At 41.9% G+C, this 19,567-nt stretch overlaps 2 protein-coding genes across 2 annotated transcripts in view; both read right to left on the bottom strand.

The window, feature by feature from the left end:
* The window catches only part of LOC311227845 (uncharacterized protein), a 146,261-nt gene extending 136,114 nt beyond the window's left edge, over positions 1-10,147 (bottom strand). The window contains exons 1-2 of the mRNA XM_084313685.1: positions 10,060-10,147; positions 6,291-6,450 (exon numbers count right to left, since the gene is read on the bottom strand). Coding sequence (XP_084169811.1) covers positions 6,291-6,450; positions 10,060-10,131 — 232 coding nt within the window. The 5' untranslated portion in view covers positions 10,132-10,147. The remainder of the gene's footprint in view (positions 1-6,290; positions 6,451-10,059) is intronic.
* The window catches only part of LOC311226411 (dynein axonemal heavy chain 11-like), a gene marked incomplete at both ends in the record, with an annotated part of 709,106 nt that overhangs the window by 255,543 nt on the left and 433,996 nt on the right, over positions 1-19,567 (bottom strand).

The following is a 19,567-nucleotide window of genomic DNA, read 5'->3' as shown; positions in this document are numbered from 1 at the left end:
CCCCCCCCCCCCATGCTGCTAGCTATGATGCCTGACTTTCCAATAAAGGAATATCTTATCTCTTATGAGATGAGTCAGGAACAACCAATCCAATCAACCCAAATCCAACCACAGCACAGTTTCTTACTACTTGTACTTTTATTGCACTCAAAATCAATGTGTAACTTGAATTGATCTGGTTATTCTGCCCTGGGCTTTTTGACAACCTGCAAACAGAACGGAATTTGACAAATACCCGGGCCGAGGAGAAGCTCAGCTTCACGGAAAGAAAATAAATATAAACAATGAAGCCAACAGGCGCTGCCTTCCTGCTGTGTGTCTGGTTGTGTTCAGCAACGGCTCAGCAAATCGGAGAAGATGGTGGAGGTGGAAACCCAGCGATATCTTCAATAGACTCCGAACAAGCCTGCCGGCTGGATGTCCGTGCTGTTTTGAGAGAGAGCTCACCGCTCTCGTTGCAGAGCAAAAGGTGGAGATGAAATACACACAGTCAACGCTATACAGGCCGTGGCGGACAGATTGCAAACCAGCGAGGACCGAGTCGAAGACCTCCAGAGAGAGAATGCAGGTATGGAATGTTAATAGGTATAATAAATGAAAACGTAATGTATGATAATCATCTAATTACCCTGGTCTTTCTCTGTGCATTCCAGCCCATGCAGAGCAACTGTTAGCCTGCAATCCAAGTCAATTCTTGTTGAGAGCCAGGTGGGGGAACTCACCAGTGACAAAGGTAGGCCTACTGTACTTTTTCTCAACATACTGTAGAATGGAAAAAGAGAATTACCTACAATTAAAATGTCATGATCAGCAGCGGAACAATGATTGTAGACACCTACCGGTATCCATTTTGCAATATCTCTACAGTCAATCATTACCTATGTTTGTTTTCACAGAGATAAAGGTGGCTTTCTCAGTCGCACTACAGCACCCCGACGAAGGAGACATTGGACCATTCAATACTGACACCAATGTGGTTTACAAACATATCATCTGAAATATTGGCAATGCCTACAACCCAAGCAGCACAGGTACCCAATGAAGAGATGACAAATCTTAACCCTTTCACTACCAAACTATAGAAGGTTAACCCTTTCACTACCACATTATGGAAGGTTAACCCTTTGCTGATCTTGACCTCATGCAGGGATCTTCACGGCGCCAGTTAAAGGAGTGTACATGATCAAGGCCACCAACTTCTCTTACGGTCACGGCGCACATGGCAACGCCGCTGGTTTGATTAAGAATGGACAGCATGTTGTTTCCATTTATGGAAAGCAGGCAGCCGGCACTGTAAACTCCGCCAACGGCGCCACGATGCTGCTGGAGTCCGGGGACGTGGTGTACATGCGCCTCAGCTCTAACCATCGGTTGTATGACAATCGCCATCACCAGACCACTTTTAGTGTCACCTGCTCTTCACCATGTGAGGGTGAGGGACTGTTGATGAATGGACCTGTCTCAAACCCTGCCCCTTTTCTTGATCCTCCAATCACAACTGTCGCTTACCTCGGACAAACTTGGTTTGTCCGAGGTAAGCGACAGTTGTGATTGGAGGATCAAGAAAAGAGGGCAGGGTTTGAGACAGGTCCATTGTACGATGTGTGATAGCGAAACAGATCCATTGAATGGTAACACGTTTGAATTGTCGAAGACTCAATCTGTGATTATTTTTTTACCATGTTAATGTGGGGTATGTTCATATATATAATCCATGAGTGTGAGATCTGTAGATTGAAAATAAAAAAGGCGATTTGGAACGTTCTTTGCCCATATTGTGAATGTATATATATCTAAATATATAATATATATAAATCTGTGTTTACAAACATTACGATTATAAACAATATAATAAACGTACAACAATATAACAATAGAACAATATGAACTTACCTGTTTACCGAATGTCAAGTGGTAGTTCATGTATCAATGTATCAGTGTATCATGTATCAATCAACCATATAGAGAATGAAAACATAGCTCATATATATATATATATATATATATCTATATATATATATATATATATATATATATATATATATAATTTAGTTTTTTATGGTGGGGCTAGCGGGCTACCAAGTTGTTCATAGTTGGATCATTGATTGGGTCTTTAAAGAAACAATCAAAATGGTCTCTGGGTGTTTTTATTGATATATTTCGATTGATAATTGTTATAGAATAGAATGAAAGCTGAAACAGGATAAAGCCAAATGCGCTCAGTATAGCCTAGAGCGCAGACCACCGCCAAGGCGTACAAATCTCCCCATTTCATTGTTACTTTCACACTCAACATTTTACTGGGTAGATGACAGGAACAAGTTGCCTCTATTGTCAGTTTCAACAGACCAAGAATGTGAATCCATTTCTTATGAACAATGATATGACCTCACATCACACAGTTGTATGACAAATATAGTTGGTTTGTTGCAAAGCGGGACGCGTGTAGCTTAATCCCAGCGGAAGAGTGCAAGAGCGCTTCCGCATTTTGCCCTGATTGGCCGCGGTAACGCCCTCCAAATGCGCATTTTCTTTCCCCCCGCTCAGACGCCGAAATGGAATGCATGTAGTACATTGCAACACAACGCAGCATTTCCACGTACATTGCAACGTAACACAACGCAGCTGTCAACTGTACTTTACATATTATGGAATACATGTATATTATTGCGACGCGATTCACTCGCAACGCCATAATGTTATTTGCCTGTACATTGTAAGTAACGTTAACTTAACGTAACGTGAATGAAATTGATTGAATGAAAATAACAGATTGCAGAATGGGTACAATACAGTACGGCTCAATACACACAATTGTTAAGGGGATGCAGACCAGAGAAAGACTTTCGTCTTGTTTACATCAGGGTCCCCCATTTTCAATTCATCAGGACATATATGACATACAGATAAACTGACAGCCCTAATTACAACCTTTATTTAATGGTTAATATTTTGATAAAAGGTAATTTACTATATTTGTATGACATTTACACTTAAAGTAGAAAAACAAAAGTAATCTGTAAAATAATAGTGAATTTCCTGTGAAAAAACATTTATTTTTTACAGTACGTTACACACACAAATGCTACATGACAAATTTTACAAAGAAAGTATATTTAGATTCAAAGACTATTTTAATAGCTTTCTTTGAATACACGGTTTCTCTCCTGTGACGTACAAATGTTCAACAAAACCATCAACATTGACTCAGCTAGACCTCTTTGTTATATCTGCAGCGCTAACAGAAATAAAAACAACCCAGGCCTATGTTAAAGTGCAGCTTGGCTTAGAGGATAATGTCTTGTATGAACTACCAGTAATATAAATCATATTAACAACAAAAATGTGTTCCATCTTCATGTCAGATGATTTTCAAAAAGGAAAATGTACTCTGTCGTCTACTCTAAGCCATCCTAGGTTGTCAAAGTGGGCAGGGGTGAGGTGGGTTCTAGACCCATGTTACTGACCAGACACTCTATATCAGTGATGTCTGTTTACTGCAGAGTGGCAGCGCTAACAGAAATAAAAACAACCCAGGCCTATGTTAAAGTGCAGCTTGGCTTAGAGGATAAGCGGCTGAATAACAGTAGCAGTGATCGCCTGCTGCGGCCATCGCGTGTATATATGTGTGCTAATAATATAATAAACGAGCGTTAATATGTGATTAATATGAACCAAAGCGTCGAACCAAGCGGGGATCTCATGCGCATGCGCGCGCGTGAGCACCTGGGCGAAGGAAAAGGAAATGCGCTTTACCGTACTGGCATATGGCGAAGAATGCGGAAGCGCTCTTGCACTCTTCCGCTGGGATTAAGCTACACGCAAGCGGGACAGTGTTCACAAGTAACACATCACTTCCTGTTGATCATGCATTATTACATCACTTCCTGTTGATCATGCATTATTACATAACTTCCTGTTGATCATGCATTATTACATCACTTCCTGTTGATCATGCATTATTACATCACTCCCGGTTGATCATGCATTATTACATCACTCCCGGTTGATCATGCATTATTACATCACTCCCGGTTGATCATGAATTATTACATCACTCCCGGTTGATCATGCATTATTCCTACATTTTATTAGATCTTGGGGTCATACAGTTTGGCTCATCAACTATCTAAATAGTTTGCGGGACACTGAACAAATGCAAATGTAAACAAAAATAATAGTACTGTTGCATGTTCCTCGTCACACTGTGAACAACAGAGAAAGATGCATCAGAAGAATTGTTAAAAGAGCCATTTCTTCATAAAAATCCACTTTATTTTGTATTTGATAAAGAATCTGCAAATCTATGATATACATGTACATACACAGCCCAGATGGAAGACTGGGCCAACCATACATAATACAAAGAAGTGACAGACATGTCCTAATAGAGCTTTTCAAATGTATAAAAGGATGTTCATGAAATTATCTGTAATGTACATTTGTAGGGTACATTTAGCAGGACACTGAACAAATGCAAATGTTAACAAAAATAATAGTACTGTTCCATTTTCCTCGTCACACTGTGAACAACAGATGGCCACTGAAGGTACTGTGGAGACTCTGACTGTCATAGATCCATGCATTTGCCCAGAGCTGCACATACACCACATCCCCTGCCTCTAGTAGAAGTGAGGCTCCATTCGAAGCGACATGTTGACCATTTTTAACCAGGACAGCCACTGTTGCATGTGCTCCTCCCCCACCATGGATGAAGAGATTGAACAGGTAGACACCCTTCACTGGCGCCGTGAAGGAGCCTGTTAGAGAAACAAGAGCATCATTGTCCGCTCCTCTAATCCAACTAACAGAAAAATAGAAATAGTTACTTACGATAGCCCTTAACATTACCGGACCCATACTTCCATTATCACGGTGCATGATAAACTAAAAGCAATTTATAGTAAATTAAAGGAGCAATAGGTGCCCGTTGATTTTTGGCAGAATATTTTTAAATCTTTAAACTGAATTCAACAACGCCCTTCCGATCAGACCTGTGTGTACACGCGCAACTGTTATACACACAAAAAGCACGCGTGTCACTCAAGGCTTTGATAGACAGCTCACTTGGTCGTTCATTTGATTGGATCTTGTGGTTTTAGCTCATACCCCTTACCAGAACGACAGATTTGTCTCATTTTGGTGTCAAACGTCTTATTTATTTAGTACTATCCATTACTGTCGAGATAAAATAAGAAATCTAACATGTTGCCAAAAATCAGTTGTCATGTTAATCGGAAACAATAAGCAATGTGTAGAAAGAAACAGATTTGATACTGTTTAATCTTTATCGGGAGGAGGAATGGTTTATCTTCCTTAGTGAGTATCCCATAATCTCCCCAACAGAATAGCTGTAAGGGTCAATGATAGTCCTGTTGGTAAAACTGTCTAACATTTTGCTAAAACACACAACACAAATGGCAGTTGCTTGCATGTCTTTGTGGTTGTATCTTACACATACTATTACAAAGTAATAACTGGCAACATTACAGTATGAACACATTCTGTCACCTGTGTCATCTAGTATCCACCATACCTGTGTTTTGATTATAAGCGTTGCAAACATTCTTGATGATGTGTCTGTAGACCAGGGTCGTCTCAGTGTTATAAGACCCTGTGTTTCCAGATCCTGAAGCCAAGAGGGAGGCTGAGAAAGACACCTGTTTGGCTGTGAGACAAAGATAGCATCACATATCACTTGCATTTCATGGGTTATAAGACTGCATGTGCATTCATACGCATGCGCCACATACACACACACACACACACACACCCCACACCCACACACACACACACAGTCTCTTCAGTGTTTCAAGAGCAGCGGAGAAAGGAAATAAATAACACATTATTTTTATTAAAATTTTTTAATTTTTACAGCTATAATGGATTATAACCTGTTATACACAACATACATAACAGTGTATTATCCATGAGAAGGTCTCTTTATAACACATTAATGTGTCTTCATGCAATACACTGGAGCTGTCCCACCGTGGCTGATTTATTCTGGTTATTGATTTAAGACACTATGAGTTAGCATGCATGTTAATAATGCATTATGGGCAATTATGAATATTCATATAACACTATCAGTTTGTGGTCAGTAAAGCATTACCAAATATCTTTCTTTGTTTTTATATGTAGTTTATATATTTCTTTCTATTATCTTTTTCTATTATATTTCTATAAATTTATTTTAAATAAATGTTTTTTCTAAAGGTTCTAAAGCTCTTCCTTAAAATGTTTTAGTGAAAGTAATTTGTTTTAAACACAATAAAACTCAATAAAACCTTTAAACTGATTTTCACTGTCCCTCAGCCTGTCTGTCACCGCCTGCAGCTCCAGCTGTGTGTGTCTCAGCTCGACCCTCTGCTCCGTCATCAGAGCCGTCATGGCTCTCAGCGCGCTGTGGATGTCAGGCAGGCAGGCTTGTTGGGAGAGTCCAGTTTCCTTTCGGTCAAACTGCACTTTCCCTCCGTCACGAACAACCTGTCGAGAGATCTCGTTCAGACCATCCCTGTCTACAGTGTCTCCTAGAATATCAGCGCCACCTGACAGACTGCACCATAAGAGCAACCGCAGGAATACAGTCGAAGTCATTCTGAACCTGGATGGAATTTTCCCCTTCTGTCAGTGTTTATGAGCAATAGCTTCTGTTGACTTGTTTAAATAACCCACGCAGATAATACTTCTTTAATCTAAACGTATTCATCTTGATTGTACTGAATGTCGTGTTCCTGCACGTGACATGCTATTTTCCCCGTGTTGTTTCCTCAATAAACCAGGGATGGAGAGGACAAAGAGCAACCTTCAGAGTTTCGGTATATAACTCATACCGCCCTAGAACATCTGGAGAAGAGAAACACCTACAGTACGTAAGAATGCTCTTCATCGACTATAGCTCTGCCTTCAACACTATACTCATCAGCAAACTCCGAACCCTGGGTCTGTGTAACATACTGTGTAACTGGGTGCTGGACTTCTTCACAAACCGCACACAAGCCGTCAGGCTGGGCAACTACACCTCGTCCACCCTGTCTCTCAGCACCGGCGCCCTGCAGGGTTGCATGGTCAGCCCATTACTGTACACCCTGCTCACACACCACTGTTCCCCCTCCTACCCCTCCAATTACATCATCAAGTTTGCAAAAATGATACCACAGTTGTGGGTCTCATAAGCCACAACAATGAGTCTGCCTACAGGAGGGAGGTGGAAGATCTTACAGCCTGGTGTGGCAGCAACAACCTGGCGCTCAATATAAAAAAAACAAGAGAGATCATAGTGGATTTCAGAAGATCAAGGCCTGACCACTCCCCTCTGCTCATCAACAACCAGGCAGTGGAGACTGGAGAGGGTCACTGAGTTCGAGTTCCTGGGTCTCAGTGTGAGTGAGAGCCTGTCCTGGAGCACCAAGACCGCCTCAGTGATCGGAAAAGCTCAGCAACTCCTATACTACCTAAGGAAGCTGAAGCAGGCTGGCCTGCCACGAAATCTTCTTGTCAACTTCTATCATTGTGCGGTTGAGAGTGTGCTGACCTACTGTGTGTCTGTGTGGTTCTCCAGCTGCACAAAGGCAGAGCAAGAGGCTCTACAGAGGGTGGTGAAAGCGGCAGGCAGGATCGTCGGGACGCGTCTACCTTAATGATAAGCAAGCAGTGCAAAAATGCGGAAGCATTCGTCACCGCACGCCACTACGGTAAAGCGCCTTTCTTTTCAGGCCCGCTTTGGGAGCTGTCGCGCGGAAATAGGCTGTCTATTGCCATTCTCTTTGACAAACTCTAACCTTAACCAGCTCCTTAACAGCGCCTAAACTTAACCGTTCTAACCTTAACCAACTCCGAAACAATGCCTAACCTTAACCTTAACCTTAACCATGCCTAACCTTAACCATAGAAAGAATATTGCCATTCTCTTTGACAAACTCTAACCTTAACCAGCTCCTTAACAGCGCCTAAACTTAACCGTTCTAACCTTAACCAACTCCGAAACAATGCCTAACCTTAACCTTAACCTTAACCATGCCTAACCTTAACCGGCGAAAGAATACACGTTAAAAAAAAAATCACGTTAAAAAAAATATATTTTATGGGATTCGAACTCGCCAGCAAACGAGCTGTAGGATCCACAGCCATGCAGTGTTGCCAATTGAGCTATTTCTCGATACTGAATAAGGGGCGGTGACTTATATATATTGAGCTCCGCTCGTGTCGAACCAAGGCGGGATCTCATGCGCATGCGCGGGCACCTCGCGCGAGCACGCCGGCGCACGCACGCACCTGAGCGAGCACGCCGCCGCCGGTGCACGCACCTGGGCGCTGGGCGGCGGAAAATGAAAGGCGCATTACCGCACGCCACTACGGTAGAATGCTTCCGCATTCTTGCACTGCTTGCTTATCATTAAGGAACAGGCCGTCGGGACTCCTCTACCAAACAGCACCTCCGTCTTCACCTCCACTTTAAAATATTTCTGTTATATGTACAGTGTTATGTTATGTTACATGTATGGTTGTACTACGGTCATGTGGGAGCTCCCCTGAAATTTTGTTGTATACTTGTGTGCAATGACAATTAAAAGTCTATTCTATTCTATTCAACAGACAAACAACTCAATGTAGGCCAAGCTAAGCAACAACTCCAGAAATAGTCATAGTAAAATCTTTGTGTTTGGGGATCAATACCACTTTTCATATTTGTGTTATGGGTCTGTCACATAGAAAGCTACTTATGGTATAGACCACTACACTTCCGCGTTACATTGAAATCGGGGAGGAGATAGCGGGGGGAGCAAATTAATGAATGTGGATGAGAGCCGTGATGTAAGTGGTTGCAGCTACGGCTGTGAGGGTGCTGGAGACATGATCGAATAGACTTGTATGCGCCTGAATCTCCTGAACACGGCACGACCCATTCCTAATCGATCAGAACTAAATCGGCAGAGAAAAAGCCCATTTTTAAGCACCTATTCCCCATGCACATGCGCAGATTGCCCACAGATTGTGACGCCACGCACACCCGCCCTGGACTGTTCCATCAGAGGGGGGAGCTTCGGTGGCCAGTGTCCTTCCAGCCAAACAGGATAATGAAACAATGATCCCACTAAATGACCAGACGCGTCTTATGGCGACATCTACAATTACCTCATTGAGTCTCCAGGTAGACTAATGTTTATATTTAAGTGCAGTGGTCTGTAGCCACTCACACTACCACCGAAGGTCCCCCCTCTGATGGAACAGTCCAGGGCGCGTGTGCGTTGCGTCACAATCCGTGGGCAATTGAAAATATATGTTTCAATATAAATAAGATGGGAACGTTTGTTGATATACTAATAATACAAAATGTTTAGCCTTCATGGCATATCATAAATGTTTATGCTCATAAAAATCACAACAAAGATTGTCAATCACAAATGTAATTTAGATTACAGAAAAAATATCTTCAACAAAAAGAAGTCCATCATCGGTCGTCACCTTCAGCTAACTGAAAACTGACTTAGAATTCAATTCAGCTCCTCAAAGCACGCCTGGATGATCCAGCTGCCTTTGAATGATTTTTTTTGTTGTTACCCTAGTGGGAGTATTTTATTTATTACAATTCCATTATGACTTTATGTCCTTTATGTATTTAAAAATATAATTATAATTAGACATTATAGATGTCTCTGCAATGTGGTCTCTTGTCTTCCTTGTATTATTTTTCATATCCACTAGATGGAGAATTGTAGGATTAAAGCACTGATATTCAGGATCTAGTAATCATGAAAAGTCTGGATCTGGATCAGGGTGATCCTATCCTTAATTGCTTTGAAATACTGGGACACAATCTGGCAAAGTTGTCTGATCCTGGATCACAAAAAATGGGATTTCAAAAGTTGATCGGATCAGAATGTTCAGTAAAATTAGATGATATTTTTGAACGTGTGGCAGCTCCTCTTCAACCTCTGATATCAATGCAGGTGGCGTTCCCCTTTAAAGAGTGTGAGGTGTTTCACCTTGAAGCCATCGGTCTTGCTCCAAGACCCACCCCCTCGCAGATTATAGGCTCTTTCCACCTTCACATACCTCTCCATTCAGGCCGAGTGGCTGGGCCAAGACAATCAGCAACAGGGGGAGAAGAAATACAGCCAGCTTCATCCTCACTACACTGTGTCTGTCCATGAGAGAGAGAGAAAGAGGGGGGGGAGAGAGAGAGAGAGAGAGAGAGAGAGAGAGAGAGAGAGAGAGAGAGAGAGAGAGAGAGAGAGAGAGAGAGAGAGAGAGAGAGAGAGAGAGAGAGAGAGAGAGAGAGAGAGAGAGAGAGGGAAGAGAGGGGGGGTGAATAAGAGAGAGGGGAGTGTGTGGAGGGAGAGAAAGAGGGGGGAGTGAAAGAGAGAGGGGGGGTGAAAGAGAGCGGGAGGGGGAGAGAGTGGGGGGAGTGAAAGAGAGAGAGAGGGGGGGTGAAAGAGAGATTGGGAAGAGAGAGGGGGGATAGAGATAGAGGGGGTGAGAGAGATGAGGGGAGTGAAAGAGGGAGGGGAGAGAGGGAGAGAGACAGGATTGGAGAGGGGGGGAGAGAGGACAGATAAAGAGAGGGGGGGAGAGAGAGAGAATAATGCATGGTAAAGTAGACATTACTTTGTTTGGCTTGTAATGTGATTGTTATTTTGTGTACTGTAAGTAGTTACTTCTGTATAATAATAATAATAATAATAATAATAATAATAATAATAATAATAATAATAATAATAATAATAATAATAATAATAATAATAAAATAATTGCATCAGACGTTCACAGAAAGGTAAAGAAACAATATACGTTGTATTTTATGGCAATAATGTTCAGGTTTGTTAAACCTGTGAGATATAAACACGACATTTCCTTCCTTTGTCTGCGGCTGGTGTGAGCTGTGTAGTTTTATTAAATTTCAACGTCCATTAAAAGCCCTGCGTCTCCTCTTTCTCTGGGCTACAACGATTTCATGAGTGCTTCCTGTTCTCGCGTCTAAATCATCCGTTTTCCGATGCAATGCGCAGATATTTTTATAAGCTCATATTTCGCTAATAACAATTAAAATCATTGCTAAACAAACGTAGTGCTGCAAATATACACTTTGACTGCTGTTTTGATAGGGTTAGGGATTTTACTCTTGGCTACATTTGAAAAAGAAACACAACATTACTTAATACCGACTGTATTGTATTGTGTGGGCGCGGGCCGGAGTGACTCTGAACGTCTCAGGCTGAATTTGTGAAACACAGAAAAAAGGCATTTATAATGCATGTCCCCTTTAGATCAACTTTCTAGCCCCCTGTCAACTATCAAATGATGTCAACTGTCAACCTGAATTAACATTCAGTATTCAATATGGTCTGATATTAACATTCAGTATTCAATATTGTCTGATTCAATATTAACATTCAGTATTCAAGTAGAACAGCTAGCTAGTCGTTGTGGACACTCACCTTTCCACAGCAAAACGGTAGGCAAGGCACCTTGGTTGAGAAATGCAGGCTTCAATCTATGTTGTTTAGTCTATCTATTCAGTACTGTTCAGTACTGTTTCAAGATGGAGAGAATTGTTGAATTATATATATCACAAATGTTCTAGAATGTTTGATTATGACATCATACTGTGACATCACAAATGTTCTAGAATGTTCTATTATGACATCATACTGTGCCATCACAAATGTTCTAGAATGTTTGTTTTATGACATCATACTGTGACATCACAACGGAACATGTTTGAGAGACATTTGAATAATATAAATAATGTTTGGTAAGGCTGTCCCCGAAGCATGTTTTTGGGATTCAAACTTCGTGTTCGAACCTTCGTTTTTAATTAAAAAAGTAAATAAAATAAAAGTATAATTTTTTTTATATATATATCCTCAAACTAAATCCTCAATTTGAATAAAGTGATTAATCTGATTAAATTAGTATTTTTTCTTTTATTAAATCAAGTTTCCAGCCCCCTGTCAACTGTCAAATGATGTCAACTGTCAACCTGAATTAACATTCAGTATTCAATATTGTCTGATTCAATATTAACATTCAGTATTCAAGTAGGACAGCTAGCTAGTCGTTGTGGACACTCACCTTTCCACAGCAAAACAGCAGGCAAGGCACCTTGGTTGAGAAATGCAGGCTTCAATCTATGTTGTTTAGTCTATCTGTTCAGTACTGTTCAGTACTGTTTCAAGATGCACAATGAGATCTTCTGAGAGAATTGTTGAATATATCACAAATGTTCTAGAATGTTTGATTATGACATCATACTGTGACATCACAAATATTTTTTTTAACTAAAATCTCAATTTGAATAAAGTGATTCAAACTTCGTCAGGGTTTTTCGAACGGACTTTCGAACCTTCATTTTTAATTAAATTTTTTTTATAAATAAAATAAATACGGAGGCGCTTGCCTGACCTCAGCAGCTTGAACAGGCTGTTGTTGGGGTGGTGAGGGTCTTTCATTATTCTGCAGGCTCAGGATTTGCACCTTGCAATCTGTTAATAAAGTTTTCGAAAACGAGGAGGAGGATGTAAGACACGCTTCCCCACCGCTCCTGAGTGTGTGACAAAACTTATATATTATACTCATATCAAACTGAACACAAATGTTGAGTAGGTGTTTGAACAGCCGTTTAAACCGAACTTGATGAACTATTGTTGAATTACTGCTGAAATATAACTAATATAATGCCGAATACTCGAAAAGGAGGCCCGCCACCAGACGCGGAGGCCGGCGACAAAACCGGGATCCTAACTGCGGGACTACTACAAGCCATGATGGGCTCCCTTAAGACTGATATCTTTGCTAAAATCGACTCCCTCTCAAACTCTCTCAGATCGGAGATGCTGTCAGTCAAAGACGAGCTAAAGAAGTCAATTGAGAAAGTACAAAACAAACTCGATACGCAAGGAGAGGTTATATCGGAGTTGGAACGCGGCGCCACAGATAACAGCACCGTTGGCTCCCTGGTGACTAGGGTAGAATACCTAGACAACAGATGTGAAGACATGGAGAGCAGAATGCGGAGAAACAGCATCCGTCTGCTAGGTGTACCAGAGGGAGCAGAGGGTCCACGACCAACGGAGTACATAGCCGGGCTGCTCCAAAAGCTACTCGGCCTGGAGGAGAAGCCGCTACTGGACCGGGCTCACCGCACCCTGCGGAGCCGCACCCGAGAAGGAGAGCCCCCACGACCGTTTATCAGGGTACACTACTTTCACATATGCAACGATATGATGCAGCAAGCGGGGAAAAGGTCTCCCCTGCTCCTCGATGGGAAAAGGATCTCTATCTTCGCGGACTATACAATGGCAGTAGCTAAGAAGCAAGCTAGCTTTGGAGAGGTGAAACGCCGGCTGCGAGCATGCCCGGGAGTGAAATATGGACTTGTTTACCCTGCAGTTCTGAGGCTAACTCTACCGGACAACTCGACACACCGATTCGAAGACCCAGCTTTGGCAGCCGGCTTCATCCAAAACTATCTGAAAACGGCGACTGTGCCTAGATAACCATAAGATCGCATAGCTGGTTGTATTAGCAGGCAAGCCGACAGGCTATCTAGTAGGCTAACTGGCTGTGTTAGCAGGCTAGCCGACAGGCTAACCGACAGGCGCTACATAAACACGACACTCAATGCAGACACAAACACTATATAACCTATCTTTTGTGCCATCCACAATAAGCATATAACCTTCTAATTGTTTACCATCAGTAGCCTACTTAGCCGACAGGCTAATAAGCATGCTGGTTAGCTGCGTTAGCTGTATGGCTGATGCAGTTAGCCTAGCAGCAGCAACAGATAACACTAGAGAGCTGTTATTTTGTCGCTTTCTCACTTTTTTTTTCTCTCTTACCTTGGTTGGGGAGTAAACTACACAACTGACTGTTGCTGTAACGTGATCCTCAACGCAGATAGGTACATGATGTAACATATTTTCTGTTTCACCCACAGTAAACATAACATCACTTAGGTCTTTCTAAGTTGTATTTTCCAACATTTTATGACATCAAACAATACTTTTTGTCAACAACTGATTGTTAGATGGATAAAAAAAACTGAATCATGTGAAATGTATGTGTTTTTAATTTTTTATATATATATATATACATTTTCACACATTTATTTTGAAGGCTAAACGTCCTAATCTGTTTTTCCGGACCGGAAATCTTATTGTTGTTGCTTGGCTACTCTAAACTGGTAGTAATGAGCCACGAGAGAAGCTGGAGTTTAAATTGAGGTTGTATTGTCTTTTTGGCTGAATGCTCCAGAAAATCTAATTTGACTTGATTTCAACTATCCACTCCATTCAATCAGTACCATTGCAAACCGTATAGCTCTCTTTTTGGCTGAATGCTCCAGAAAATCTAATTTGACTTAATTTCAACTATTCACTCCATTCAATCAGTACCATTGCAAACCGTATAGCTCTCCAATGTCCTGTATTATTACAGTGACAGTGCATATTCGACCCTGTTGGAAGAGTGACAACTTGAAATTAAATGTGTTATTTGGAGATAAGACACACCGGGGCACTAAGAGCTTTCTAGTGTCCATATCAAGTTACTCTAGTGTTGGTCCATATAACCATATGGACGTGTATAGCTGGACATGGACTGCGGGTGCGTGGTTGAGCTTCTGTCCTTGAAGCTTATACACTTGCCTTATAAGTGTTTATCATCAGTAGCCTACTATCTTGTGCGGATATAAACCACCTACAAGGACAATGTTTGGTTGGTTGCACATTTTTAGCACAGCCTTCTAATATTGGACTGTATCCTACAACTGATTCCCTACTGTAATGAAACACTCAATACAGACCGGTACATGATGCAACCTACCCTCTGTTTTATCCACAGTAAGAATTAGGAGTGGGCGATTCTTGTTAAAATGTGAATCACGATTTTTCTCTCTAAGAATTGAGATCACGATTTTCTCATACGACTCTTATTTTCTCAATAAAATAATTAATTAAATAATTAAACTGAGAATGCATAGGTCTATGAATCGAGATCGCAATTATTATTTTTTTATTTTAATTTGTTCAGATTAATTGCCCAACCCTAGTAAGAATACAGCTCTCTAAAAAGTTTACCATTAGTAGTTTATTATTCTCTGTGGACATAAGCCACTTGCACTGTAGTGCCAATGTTTAGTATTCCACACCTGATTTATGTTTGATGTTCATGTTTGATTTATCTTGTACCAATGGTCACACATCTCAGGTAGCATAGAGTAAAGGTTAGTTACCACGTTTTTCTCTAGGCTATTTTGGTATTTAGGGTTTTGCTTGCATCTCACAGATGCTTCGGCAAGGGAAGGGGTGTTTTCTGTGTTCTTTGTGTGTTTTGTACTGTATTACTTGTTCTCGTTTTGTATGTTTGTGTTTTCTGTACTGTATTATGTGTTATTGGTTCTAGTTTTTGTGTTTTCTGTACTGTATTACTTGTTTTTGTTTTTTGATTTTACACATTCAAGGTCAACCAAAATCTCTGGTCTACATGGTACCCTGTTCTTTGCACATCTTCTCTTTCCCAAGACATGACTCAGCCAGGTGTAGCCAGCTCGATAGGAGGAAATGGTCTTAATCGTATTACTTGGAATTGCAGAGGCATTAATAACCCAGTTAAACGTAGTAAGGTTCTCCACCACCTTCACCAATTAAAGGCTCATATTTTTTTTCTGAAGGAGACTCATCTTAAAACCTCACAACATTCCAGTCTTAGAAGCAGATGGGTGGGTCAAGTGTTTCACTCCTCATTTCAGAGTAAGGCCAGGGGGGTGGCTATTCTAATTCACAGATCAGTACCTTTCACATGTTCCAATGTGATTGCAGACTGCAATGGCAGATATGTAATTGTCAGCAGTAGGTTATTTAACACAAATGTACTCCTTGTCAATATCTATGCTCCTAACTGGGACAATGGGGATTTTTTTAAATCTGTTTTTTCCACTCTCCCTGACATGTTTTCCCACATGTTGATAGTAGGAGGTGACTTTAACTGCTGGCTGGATCCACATTTGGACCGTTCCTCCACTAAACCTACTACTTTGACAACCTCAGCTAGGGTAGTCCGGACCTTTGTGTCTGATTATGCAGTTTCTGACCCTTGGAGATTATCTAACCCATCTGGTAAAGTATACTCCTTCTTCTCACCAGTCCACCACACCTTTACACGTATAGACTACTTCCTTGTAGACGACAGACTTCTTCATTCCGTATCTTCATGCTTGTATAATCCAATAATTATCTCTGATCATGCCCCTGTTACCCTAGTAGTAGCCTTTCAGGCTGCCACCAATCTACGACCACCCTGGCGTCTGAACACCCACCTGGTCAGTAAAGACGACTTTGTGAATTTTGTGTCAAACCAAATAGACTTTTTCTTAAGTACAAATAGAACCCCAAGCATCTCTGCATTGACTCTCTGGGAAACTTTGAAAGCCTATCTCAGAGGCGAAATCATTTCATATGCTGCATATGAGAGGAAACAGAAAAATACCAGACATCGCTCAATTAGACAATATATATGCTGTATCACCATCTCCAGATGCTTATAAGGAGCGTCTAGCTTTGCAAGCAGAACATGATACACTACTGACAGATCATGTTACTGAACTGCTTATCAAATCTAGAAGCACTTATTACGAACAAGGAGATAAAGCCATTAAATTACTAGCTCACAAGCTGCGCCAGGTCTCATCTTCACACCAGATTCCTAAAGTCTGCACATCGTCTGGGATATCCTTAGACCCCAAAGAGATCAATAACGAATTTAAGCGTTTCTACCAATCTTTATATACATCTGAAAACGAACCCGATATCTCAGAATTAGATGACTTCTTCCACTCCGTCGATATTCCTTTAATTAGCCAAGACTTGGTAGGAAAATTAGAACAGCCACTTACTACTGAAGAACTATCTATGGCCGTAAAATCTCTTCAATCCGGGAAAAGTCCAGGACCGGACAGATACTCAGCCGAGTTCTACAAGAAGTTTCTTCCTAAGATAGCCCCTATCCTAAACGAAATGTACAATGAAGCATTTGTAAATGGCACTCTCCCACAGACTCTTACCTTAGCCATGATCTCACTAATACTTAAAAAAAACAAAGACCCTCTGGAATGTGCTTCATATCGTCCAATCAGCCTACTAAATGTAGACTATAAAATCTTAGCCAAGCTCCTAGCAATATGTTTAGAATCAGTCCTTCCGTCAATTATCTCACCTGATCAAACAGGATTTATAAAAAATAGACACTCATTCTTTAATCTCAGACGTTTAGTTAACATCATACATAACCCCTCTATGACCAATACTTCTGAGGCTGTCATATCCCTAGACGCAGAGAAGGCATTCGACAGGGTGGAATGGAAATACCTTTTCTACACCCTAAATAAATTCGGCTTTGGCTCTAAATTCACTACTTGGATACGACTTTTGTATTCATCCCCTCAAGCCTCAGTCAGGACTAATGACACACAATCCAGTTGGTTTCCCCTACATCGCTCAACACGTCAAGGTTGCCCTTTAAGTCCTTTATTATTTGTCCTCGCCATAGAACCTCTTGCAATAGCACTCCGCCTTAACCCTCTCATCAAAGGTATAGTTAGATACGGCCATGAACATAAGGTATCTTTGTATGCGGACGATTTATTATTGTATACATCTGATCTTTCTGTTTCTGTCCCCGCTGCCCTTATCACTATCGAATCCTTTGGTAGCTTATCATTCATTCATTTCTCCCCCACTATACTCCTCCTACGGGTGTTTGTGCGACCATGTCGACCTGAACAATGGGGGATTAATAAGAACGAGCCGCCTTGGAGAGAAGACGGCCGCTGCTGCTGGAGCTGGAACCGGGGAGAAACCACCGCCTCGCATCGACCCGCTGGCTCTTCCGCTTCACAGCGCGGCAGTGGGCGATAAGGGGGCCGTGCTAGCGCGCGGTCATGTGGGCTTAGTGGTCAATCAGAGGAACCCGGAAACCGAACTGCGTTGTATTTGGCATAGACGCGACCTGGAAAGCGAACAGGCTCTTGGAATGGGTGTCTGGGAGGAAGTGGGGGGTCTTTCGATGTTGATTAAACGGCAAGCAACTAATGTCATGAGTGCAAAATTAAAGGACAATAAATCTAATCTAACTGAAATTGTGTAGCACAGACCTTTCTATGGATCAAAACCTGCACAAGTGCACATCTAGGGGTGGGGTGTAGATTTTGGTCTCCCTGATGTTGACTCCTTAGCCACATGAGCCTTGGGTTGTTTAATACTGGACGAGTGTGTCATAGCGGCCGTTGTGTGGGCCGGTTTCGGGGCCGGTGCGTGGGCCGGTGCGTGGGCCGGTGCGTGGGCCGGTGTGTGGGCTGGTGTGTGGGCTGGTGCGTCTGAATGTCCCGGGCTGAATTTGTGTCCCAGTCCGCCCCTGATGACAATACATTTGAATCGAATCGAATGTCAATGGACAATGATGTGAATTTATTCCCAAATAATAGTTGTTGTTGCCCGATGTGAAAAATATTCACATACGCATCGCCCTTGTCCGGTTGTGATTAGGTTGCGCGGGCACCCAATATCCTGCCGATCGGCTCCGTAGTATGCAAGCTATAGTGCACATACAAACACAAACACACACACATACGACCACAGGTTTTTATCTCTCTAGGCGCCGCCTGGCAGAGATAATATGACATTCAGGGAAAATCTGGTCACTCATTATTCTCTCGGTTTGCATGTCAGAGTTATCAGGAACGTAAACACACCAGCCACCGCGAATGTCGAATGTATGGGAGGCGGTTAGTGTCAAAAAGGGTAATACGATACATTTTCAAATTAATATGAATAAAAAATAAATAAGTATAATACTGACTCTAATTTGAACACAAATGAACACATATATGGTACATAAGGATAGAAAGAAAAATCGGCATAAGAAAAATGAACACGTTTCCAAACACACACACACAAATACACACGTGTGCGCGTGCACACAGACGCACACACACACAAACACACACAAATACACACAAATACAGCACGTACAGAGAAATGAAGTGGGACGGAAGGCAGGACTCAACAGAGCTTGAATTCAATCTGGAACCAAAGGCAACGGCAGCTGAAGAAAAATCTAATTTGATAGCGGCTTCAAACTGGTCCACTGCTGTGAGGACCCCAAGGAGGCGGGCACCACAACACCAAACAAACCACGGTTCCAAACATGGAACTTTTTCATGTTTCGTCTTCAAAGGATGTGTGTGTGTGTGTGTGTGTGTGTGTGTGTGTGTGTGTGTGTGTGTGTGTGTGTGTGTGTGTGTGTGTGTGTGTGTGTGTGTGTGTGTGTGTGTGTGTGTGTGTGTGTGTGTGTGTGTGTGTGTGTGTGTGCGCGTGTGTGTGTGTGTGTGTGTGTGTGTGTGTGTGTGTGTGTGTGTGTGTGTGTGTGTGTGTGTGTGTGTGTGTGTGTATATGTTGTGTGTGTGACCCCCCCTCCTCTTCAGCCCTGGCTTAAGAACACTGTGAGAGGCAGAGTGACTCAACTCTAATTAGGAAAGCTTGCAGCAGATGGTAATTGTTTTGAA

The sequence above is a fragment of the Notolepis coatsorum genome, assembly GCF_963971535.1.
Source record: "Notolepis coatsorum genome assembly, chromosome: 4".
Taxonomy (NCBI): domain Eukaryota; kingdom Metazoa; phylum Chordata; class Actinopteri; order Aulopiformes; family Paralepididae; genus Notolepis; species Notolepis coatsorum.
The sequence above is the reverse complement of the archived record's forward strand: the minus strand, read 5'-3'. Positions and strand labels throughout refer to the sequence as shown.